At 40.2% G+C, this 10961-nt stretch overlaps 1 protein-coding gene across 1 annotated transcript; it reads right to left on the bottom strand.

Moving 5' to 3' along the window:
• On the bottom strand, positions 1 to 10939 carry LOC131796009 (probable cadmium-transporting ATPase). The gene is made up of 3 exons (XM_059113655.2): positions 10786 to 10939; positions 4878 to 5010; positions 1 to 4750 (listed from the first exon to the last, which is right to left on the bottom strand). Exons 2-3 carry the CDS (start codon positions 4996 to 4998, stop codon positions 1512 to 1514), a joined length of 3360 nt encoding a protein of 1119 aa, XP_058969638.2. The 5' UTR covers positions 4999 to 5010; positions 10786 to 10939; the 3' UTR covers positions 1 to 1511.
• Positions 10940 to 10961: the final 22 nt, after the last annotated feature.

Here is a 10961-nt window from a genome sequence, read left to right as displayed (position 1 = left end):
CGTAAATAACCCATAGTGTTTATTGTTTGTTAAATTTATCAGATGTTAATGTGCCACAAATGATTTAAACTATACGTACGAATCACTAAAACAGGTCAAGCTTACGCGTAGATCAATTCGAAGCTTCAACATCCCCCCCTGCGCAAATCTCGGGCTTTGAACTTTTGATGACTTTTTTGTTCAAATTTCCTCCGCCCCCCACCCCCGAGCAAAAATTGTGTTCAAATGCCCCACCCAATTTTTGGGTAAAATGCAGATAAAAGAAAACCTAGACCTTGTAGACATTTCCATCTGAGTCATTCACTCGGTAAATTGAACTACTTTCCTTAACATCTCCATATCTCATGATATAACGCTTGCATTCTACTGGAAAGACTAGACACTTCCGGTTTAAATTCTCCACCCCCCCCCACCCCCCCGGGCTTGGAAGACGGGCAAATGCCTATGGGTTGCCCGGGAGGAATGTTGAAACTTCGAATTGATCGGCGTATTATCCACAATCAACTTTACACCCTTTCAATTTTAATAAAAACAGGAACATAAAATTTGATCTATGATTTATGCGCCCGTAACTCGAAATTGTGAGCAGTCATTGACCTATAAACCTAAAATCATACTTTTTCTAGAAAGCTCTAGTATTGTTATGGCAATCCTCAACGTAAGTAATGTGAAAGGCTTAAACATAACTTATTGAGCAGAATTGAGGCATTTCTTCCGCACCATTTTCGAAGAAACGTATAAAATGCATGATGCAGTAAAACTCCGCTTACTCAAACTCGGGGAATTCAAACCCCACCAGTGACTCGTACAAGATCTGATTTCTTTTGACCCATTCCTTTGGTCATTTACTATCAACTAATTCGAACACTCGCTAACTCGAACCATGTTTTGTTCCCCTTGCGAGTTTGAGTTAGCGGGGTTATACTGTAGTATCGATCAATCAAGGATTAAATAACAACAAATTGAGAAACTGCCTTGAGACAGTACGAACCACCAAATTTATGATTGTATTTGGTAGACACAACATTTTAAAGTTTTGAAATCTACTAGCTGCAACATTTGAATAATCTTCTTTTTTTAAGTTTTTTTCCCCCCGAAATTATTAAGCGTTTAAAAGCCCATGAGATCATTATAACACCAGTGAAGTCAATTAGGACTCTCATTCAATAATTCACAACATTCAAAAATAGCTGACGTGTTTGTTTTTGTTTTTGTTTTCGTGGTTTTTTTTTAGGTCAGGAAGTAATTTTCAATAACTAAATCCCTAATCATCAATCATTTATGAAATTCATACATCACATACGACGGTACAAACTTGTACATATAATCATCGATATCTTAATTTGAAAAATTCAGTCTGTATCAATTACAGGTATTGATCCTGTAATCTGTCCTCTGCAATCAATTGAAATCCGTTCTGTTCAGAGTACTTAAAAAAAAATTACCACCTCTTCCACTGGGATGATAAATGGCAGAGACAAACATCACATTTGCTCCTTGAACGTCCTCGCCTATACATACGACTCGTAAAAGTAAGATGGCCGAGAGTTAACAGAAATTGCTATTTCACTTTTAACATCATTTCTCCAAGCGACATTCCACCATAGGGGTCTCAAACCATTTATTACAACGAATAGCAAACCGAGTACATCTGCCAGAACAGCCATCCATAACGCAGCTTTCCCTAACAGGGCCGCAATCACGATGGCCAGCTTCAAAATGACGGAGAACGAGATGTTTTCTGCTACGACACGACGGCAGAACCGGCCGAGTTGTACCAGTTCCGGTATTTTCGTCAAGTTGTTGCTCATCAGTGCCACATCTGCCGCCTCCACTGCTAAGGCCGTTCCCCCAGCGCCCATTGCGATACCAATATTCGCTGCGGCAAGGGCTGGGCCATCGTTGACGCCATCGCCGACCATACCCACAATGATTTTGTCGCTGTCACGTGATTTTACAGCATTGTAGCGGTGACGGGAACAGCAACAAGCGTACGGTAACATACACCTCCTAGTCTGTTGATCGTCGCCAAGCACCTCGCATTCCACGATTTGCATTCCACCTTGTCTCTCCTCGATCCACGACAGTTTGTCCTGAGGTTTCATGTCGGCGATGCACTCGTCCAAGCCTAAGTTACTCTTCACGGCCATGGCTGTACGAGAGTTATCACCAGTGATCATGGCAGTCTGGACACGAGTTTTTCGTAGCCAGTCCAACGCGCCACGACTTTCTGATCTAATAGTGTCAGCAAGAGCGATCATCATGGCCAGTTTACCATCCACAGCCATGAAGACCACAGTTTTACTCTCGTTACACCAAGTGATATACTTCTCTTCCATACACTTATTCAGCGCTTTGTTGCCAACACGCTTTAGGAATTCGTAATTACCGATCTGCACATGATGACCTCCGACAACACCAGAAATACCTTGTCCTTCGTGAAGTTTAAAGCATTTTACTTCCGGAAGGCTGGAGGATTGTGACTTGCGCATTTCCGAAACACAACCACTAAATTCGCTTACTATGGCAGCCGCAAGAGGGTGGCTGGACTTGCTCTCAAGCGCAGCTGCTAGGCGTAAAGCTGATCGTTCTTTCACTCCAAAAACGCATTCTATGTCAACAACTTGAAACTTTCCTTCTGTCAATGTTCCAGTTTTATCAAACGCAAGGACCTGCAACTGAGCGAGGGTCTCGAGGTGAACTCCACCTTTGATCAGTGCTCCTTTACGCGCCGCTGCAGTGATACCACAGACCATAGCAATAGGGGTGGACATAACGAGGGCGCAGGGGCACGCTATGACCAGAAGGACAAGGGCTCGTTCTCCCCACATCTTTAGCTCCTGTGAGTAGGTTCCCACGCCTGCAGCACCAAGAATGGCTGGAATAACAAATACCAGAGCTGCAACAACGACCACAGTTGGAGTGTAATACTTGGCAAACCGATTTATGGCGACTTCGATCCTTCCTGAACCAGTTTGGGCTTCCTGAACTAGTTGTGCAACTTTAGAAACTGTGGAAGATGTCGAGTCTGATGTGGTATTCACTTCCAAGTAGCCATTTTGATTAATCGTTCCGCTAAATACTTTAGATCCCACAGTTTTTTCAACGGGCACAGATTCACCAGAAACCGTACTTTCGTCCACAGCAGCTCGTCCTTTTATGACTTCACCATCCAAAGGAATAAACTCTCCTGGCCTAATGGCGATAGTGGTTCCAATAGCAACTGATTCCACCAATACACATTCGCCAGTGTTCGCTAGTATTGCCACCCGCGGCGCTTTTAGCATGAGCCCAGAGATTGTCCGATGGACTTTAAACATGCAAAACTCTTGCAAGGCTTCGGCGAAGGAGAATACGTAAACTACAGCGGCGCCGTCCAACCACTCCTCAATGCTAAGCGTTCCCGCTATGGCAATGAGTATCAGAATATTGATGTCGACGCTACAGGTTTTAAGAGAAACATACGTTTTCTGGAGGACTGGAAATATACCGAACACGATTTCCGCAATGGCCGCCCATCTGTACCAGGACGCATCACAGAAGAACGCTACAACACCTGTCATCAGGAGAATGGTTTGGAGCAAAAGATAAATCAGAAAAGTCGATAAGGAAGGCGGGAGACTTTTACTATCATCGTGTTCCTGGGACCCAGTCTCCATGACGCTCGCGCCCAGATGGTTTCGGTTGAGTGTGTCAACAAGCTCGGTAGCTGACGTCACTTCTGGGTCGTGACGGACGTACACGACTCTCCCGATCACATTGACTGCGATTGATTTCACTCCTTCCAATGGTTCTAAGGATTCTTGAACGAGTGTGCTTTCCATCGCACAGCAAATGTTTTGCACTCGCAGCTTAGTGGTACTTTCGCGTATCACGGGTTTCTTCTTTGAGCTGTGGCCGCTTTCCTGAATACCGGGTGACGTGGGAGGGGTGAGAGGATAGAAACCATTGCGGTTTGTCACTGAGATTCTACTGCCAGATAGTGATCGATCGCAAAGTCCCTCGACAGACAATTTACGCTGGGATTTTTGGTAGCGATTGTCCCCACGTGGTTTTCGCGTGGAACCACTACAGGCTTGACTCTCACAGCAGTTGTCTTCAGGCGGAGAACACGTGACAGTTAATTGCGGATTGCGTGTCTGACATGTCAACTGACCACATGAAGACCGACGAGGGCTACCACTTTCGCAGCAAGTTGACACGGAGATTGCATCCGCTGAACTGGACGGTCTACCACTGTCTTTATCCGTGTGGCTGCAATTCGTTTGACAAGAATCACTCCAGTCGTCTGCCACAGTTCTACCGCAACAATCAGCGCTGGTTCTTCTCGAAGGCCCACCGGACTCAGTTGACTTACTCCCTGGGATTTCCCTCTCAGAGCAACAACCTCGACATGGTGATGAGTCTGGCATAGCAGTAGCTTGTGCCGGTTGCTCAGACGCTTTTTCACAACAAGTGTCTTCTTTCTCTTGTCGTGAATTCTCCTGAGACGAGCAGCTGCCTTTGACAGGTTCACCTATTCTTACATCGTTGACAGTAGTCGAGCAACACTTACTTTGGAAACATTCGGCTGCTTCATCGCTTGGCTGTTCGGCTGAAGCAGAAGGACAAGGACTACGCCGAGTTTCTTCATTGCAAGAATCCTTCTCATCATTGCAGCAGCTTTTGGAACGAGCAGACACACACGGGTCTCTCGTCTCCTCTTCTCCATACGAATCTATCCCATCCTCGCAAAAGCTTTCAATTTTTCCTGTTGTAGAAACAAAACATAGGTTGCTCATCTTTTCTTCGTTACAGTAAGTTTCGGACGGGTATAGATTCATATCATTCACTACCACAACACTTTGCCTCAAAATTACACTTCGCTGCAATCTCACCATTTTTCAGGAAGGGAAAAACATTTTCCAAGTCTTGACGTCCATGGTAACACTCGCCACATCCGCAAGAGTCTTCGGGTAAATCATCCGAACAACAGCCGCAGTGAAATTCTTGACACATCGGTACTTAATTCTGTAAGCAATAAAGATAATCTAAGAACTAAATTGTAATTAAAAAGTTCATCCAATTTTTTACGGTGTTACACCTTATCATGAACAAAACATGCTTTCTCTTGAAGATATGGCCTTGCGTCAGGAGGCCAAGAAAAAAAATGAAAACAAAGGGATAAGTTTCCAAGGAAACGATGGTGCTGCGTCGGCGGGAGAGTATAACAGCTAACAGGGTAATTTACCTTTATTAACTGAGTTCATAACGTAAACTAGCCACCGTAAAGAGTTTTAAAACAGCTTTACAAACCTTTACGGTGGCCGATTTACGTTATCAACTCAGTTAATAAAACAAAATTAGCCCATCCCAACCCCCCCCCTTCGAAAAAAAAAAAGGTTGCAAAGGAGACTTAATGTTGCGTGACAAGTCGAGAGCTACACAATAATCGTTTGCCACATTCCCAGTAAGTCACACCAAAGCGTGCGCTCAATTGAAGCGTCACGTTCACCAAATTATATGACATGCAAGGAAAATAGTCAGACTGACGTCCCACAAATGAATCAGAAGTAGAAATAATAACTTTCCGCCTATCGGATTAAAAAATGCCCAACGTGGATACGCAAGAATCTCGCACCCGGCTCCGCTGCTACTTACAAGTCAGGGTCAATTCGACACTTTAAGCGCTGTTCGATGTTCGTCCTGGTGTCTATTACAATTTCGAATTTTGATATAGTTTGATTTACTTATCAAGATCCTTTCACAAACTCGCACATACCTTAAATATTTTCAAAGATTCGGCAACGATGGCAGTGTTTCATCCGCTTTTCAACAAGTAAAAATGCACGTTAAGACGGAGATTGTGAAATACTAATGTCGACGTGTGAAGAGCAAGCTTCAAGATTGGCTAATTCAATTTCGTCACGTAATCTTCTGAAACTGATAGTTTATATAACATGACAGATGTCATGTTATATAATTGTACAAGGTTTTTGTTTCTAAATTTTCGGGAATTTGATATCTTGCATTATGCTTTCGAATTGTCTTAGCTTTTCTTCTTCCTTTCAAATTCAACTTAAGTCTCGTTCTTTGATCAATATGTGCTTTTTACACCGACAGTGAAAGGACAGAAAGCTGATTGCTTATCTTCAGATACTCCTTGACCCTCCACGGTGTCTTCAAAACCTTTTGATACCTTTTGATTTGTGTTTCATAACCCTTTGATTTGTGTAACCTTTTGTACATTAAAAGAAAATAGATTGGGGTGTTAATTGCTGTTTCTCAATGCCGGAGAGAAGACAGGTGAGGAGTCCAAAGGCGCCGTTTCATAAACTTAAAAACTTCGTAGGTTCTCTGACGTTCTACTGTATCTCTAAATCGGATGGCAAAATCGCACAGAATGACTCGCTTGTGCAGACGAACCTTAGCTGCACTCATACTAAATTGACGAGGAAAAAAAATCAATTTCGGGGGTGTCAGTAGAATCATTTGACCTTCGTAATTGGCTCTTCCTGAATATTTTTGCACAACGAATCAGGATTCATCAGCGATTTTTGTTTTCGATATCAACAATTCATTCATTTTTTTTTGCACTACATCACGAAATTCAAGATTCCCAAGTTTAAAATACGAAAATTAATGATTCCTTCTAATATCACATGAAACATGATCCCCATTTATCTCCCAAAATTAATTTGTGAAGCGGCGGAGAACTTATTCGTGCATCTTTTACCGTTGAGAGATTCTAGCCTATTATTGGGACTTTCCGGCACTGGACCGCATCGATTGAGATTAGGTTTACCACTCCAGGTAATATAAAGCGACAAAAAGTAAAACAATCCTGCTACTTTGCCTCACATTTTGGACCTCAAAAAACGTTATTTCATTTTGTACACCAGGTATAAATTACACAACGCTCACACATACACACCTTTTGTTCACCTTTCATGAGAGTGGGTCGTATTAATGACAGTAACCACAAACGCGGGCTTGTACATGTAACGATGCGCGTCTAAAAATTATCGTGATCTCCCTAGGAAATGCTATGTTACGTAGGATTTTATAGTACACTTTATCCCCACAAAAACCTGGCGCGTTTTCGGGTGAGAAAATTCAGTTCTTAGTTGGCCAAATTTCAACTGTTAGCTTGTGGTACACTAGAATAACAAATAAATTTGAATCAACATAAAGCCTTGGAAAGTCAACAATACCTAACGCTGATAAGGAACTGTAAGGTAAGCCATGTTATTAATCTGCGAGTAGAAAGTCCCTTTTCAACAGTAAAGAATGCCATGGGAATGAACCAGCTCATTAGCATAGGAATAATGCCTCTTTGTGCCATCAAACTCTTGCAAAGACACGCTTTAAACTGAAATCTTGTTTAGAAATTTGGTAAAAACTGAGACAGACTTAGGATGTAAATTTTGGCGTTCAAAATCGATCCGAAAACAAACTACTTAATCACTCTGCTTTATCTACCTACTTTGATAAGCATTCGCCAAAAATGTCATAACATTCATTCTAAAGGATCATCGATCTTACAACAATGTTTCCATACCACAAAAAAAACAGATAATAAAATAAGGTAAACTTGCATGAAAGGATTGCTAAGTTATAGGAATTTTTGCGCAAAATATATGTACGCCAATTATGTTCTACCCTAAGCAGTTCGATTGATATTTCAGGGGGCTGCAACCATCAATAAATCGCTCATACAAAAAAAGTAAACGCCAATTACGGTCAGTACAAAAAAAAAAAAAAATAAAAAAATACCCGAGCTTTTACCTTGCGGTGGTGATCATACGGCGTTCCATCTAAGATCTAAGTGATGTTTGAACATAATTGAACAAAAAAATATTTTACGTCCATTTAACCGTCAATTAGCTAACTGTGCTAAGCGCAGCTAAGACGTACTACCCCCAAAAACCACGTACGAATCTCAGTTGAATTAAGTTAGTAATTGGAACATTGCAACTCTGATCGCAACCGATCCAGCCACAAAAATCGTCCGTTTTCGCAGAATAAACTCAAAATTAAACCGATCACGCTTATCGAATTATCAGCAATATCAAACAGGTGATCGTTATGTTACTTACAAAGTGAATGTGGCCTCAATAAAGCTTCCATTGTCAGTGCTTTTTTCAAAATTGGACATTTCCCAAGGTGTGGTCACTCTTAAATAAGGAGAGAACGGGTGGCCAAAATGACCCCGTTTCAAATCTGCAATTAGAATTTTTAAACACGGAATGTGGAAGGACAAATTGCAAATGTATCTGAAATGGTTTTTCACGGAAAAATACACAAATAAAAGTTGAAAACAAATTATTTTGAAGGTCTAAAATTAAATCATGAATTTCTTATCAGGAATCTAAAATTTTGCTCAATGAATAAACAAATGAAAGATTTTAACTTCAGTCATATTTCCAAACGAAATGAAATTCAAGTAATTAAAAACAAGGTAATTTAGGAATTCATAACTAGAATCTGTATTCATTTGAAATAAATAGCAAAGGAAATGTAAACAAAATTTGTTATGAACAAACATCACACATAAAGGGATCTGGTTCACATTTTGCACACTTGTCTCTGACAGTTTGAACCAATGAAACACATGTTGAAAAATAAATATTCCACGTTATCAGCTCACCAAGTAGGTGACAAGATTTCAAAAAAATTAGGCTCAGCCACAATCTGCTAATACCCAAATAATTGTTATATTGCTCAAGACTGTATGGTTGCCTGTCGTATGTAACACATCCAAAGTGCCAGTAGTAAATAATTACATACCAATTAGGAGTTGTAGTGTTTAAAGGAATACTTTGAATGCAGAACTCTGCATTGCAGAGTGATTTTTTTTTCTATTTTAACATTTTAACAGGAAACTCCTACTTACACAATCACATTTTAAAGTATATAGATTATGGGAATTAAACAAATAATCAACTCGAAGATATGGAATTTATCTTGTATCAAATCCTCTGATGTAACATGAAATGATATGTCTGGCACTTGCCAAGGAGAGTGTTGCCTAAAATCTGAGAAGAGGAAGGGTTCACACATTTCTTGAGAGTATGAGGATATGTGACACAGATTACAATCAATGTTCATGAAATTTTGAAAAATTTCATTGGAAAACTTGCTTCTATAACATAATCAACTAGAACAACAACACCAAAAAATTCTAAAAAAAGTGCAATTCATTCAGCTGTTTTCTAATCAGAGCCAAACACTTGTCATATCATGAATGAAAAAAAATTGCTCAATTCATTCAAATATTTCTGAAGAGTTACAACCAGTAGCTGGAGAATTCTTTGTTATCCAACACCATGAATGACATACGACAAGTTCATAACATTTTCAGGAAGAATGTCCACTAAGTCGTTCATGAGCTGACCTTCATAACCCATACCACTCTAAATGAGAGACAGACACATCTTACTGACAGACACACCCTATGAGCAAAAATTTGCATCAAGTCAATGTCTTGCTCATCTGTAAACATTTAGAGCCAGTAATTTACATGCAGTCTAACCAAAACTGCAGTTTTACACTTGAAGTGGGCCTAGTTATTCTCTATAAGAAGGTTGATTTAACGAAATAAATGTCCTTCCACTCTAAGTTTTTTAGCCCTCTTGACACTATTCACAAAAATAAATGTTCAGGTAAAAGGTTTGGTCAAATTGAAAAGAGTTTGGAACGTGGTTCAAATAACTAGCCTGTACACTGTCTTAGCCATTCAAAAAGTGCAAAAAGCTTTCTCTTGCAGTTCTGAAAAGTTCCCACAAGCTTATTGTACACCTAGCCCAAATGTTATTTTTTTAACCATGGTGTTAGTCAATGCATGACACAAGAATACTTGGAGAAAAAAAAAATCTTAAGAGTTGCAAGCTTAAGGTTGAGAGTAGCAAGGGGTCTTAATCCCACTTCATACACCACCTTAGAAAAATCACAGGTTACATGTACTTTAAATAGTATTTCATGCATCACAAATTTAACAGAGAATACTTTAATTATTAACACCTTGCCACCCTCAAGATAAACCTGTGACTTTTCGGAGCCATGTTCAGATGCTACAATGCTGAGCAACTGGGTATTACTTTTAACTAAGCCATTAAACCAAATTCATTGGTCCGGACGTGATGCTTTAGGGCACAGAGCGACATGATGATTGTTCAAGGATTGTAGCCAAAGTAAAGTTGCAGAAAACCTTGTTTAGTGTTTCACTTTAGCAGTGGAGCCCTTGTTTCTGATTTTGCGACATTCTCACTAGTAACAGTGAAATTCAAATGTAGAATTATACCAATGATATTTTACATGTTTATATACATCTAGACGAATATCTAAATTCTTGTAAAGTCGTGTATTCACTTTATGTTAGTAGGTAAGATCCACGTTCGACAAAATAGAGATGGGAATCACGGGTTGGGAGATTTACGAACGATTTTTCGCTTATCCCTGTTGCTGTTCATCGCAGTTGGAAAATAACATTGACATCATTTCTTGATCAAAGGTCTTTAAAGTCTTTAAGACGCTTTTCGATAAAGGGTGCGTTTTACACGGCTTAAGTAACGAAAACGCTGTTTGTAAACAAATAATTTTAACAACCTACATCAGCGTCATGTCCCGTTGTCTTCAATTTCATTCAGAGCCAAGCGTTCAAATGCTATTTTAAAAAAAAGCTCTATACCAGTAATTTTTTTTTTGTGACACGGGTCTGTGATGATGTCTTTGTCTCTGGTAGAAGTTTCAGCGGCGAAACAAAACGCCATAAACGTGTCACAATGCAATGATGAGAACACAAACCTTTAAGGCGAAAGCGATGAGAAATCCTTGACTTCAAAAGAAAAAAGCCTTCTTCAACTCTTCCTCGAGACAGTCACGGACGCACGATTAAGAAGCTTTCATCACATCCATAGGTCACACCAAGGACAACCCAACAATGATTTAACGATGTGCAGAAATCACTTACGAAGTTGTTT

Source organism: Pocillopora verrucosa, chromosome 4 (genome assembly GCF_036669915.1).
Source record: "Pocillopora verrucosa isolate sample1 chromosome 4, ASM3666991v2, whole genome shotgun sequence".
In the NCBI taxonomy this organism is placed as follows: domain Eukaryota; kingdom Metazoa; phylum Cnidaria; class Anthozoa; order Scleractinia; family Pocilloporidae; genus Pocillopora; species Pocillopora verrucosa.
Note: the sequence above shows the minus strand (reverse complement) of the source record. Positions and strands in the feature narration are given on the sequence as shown.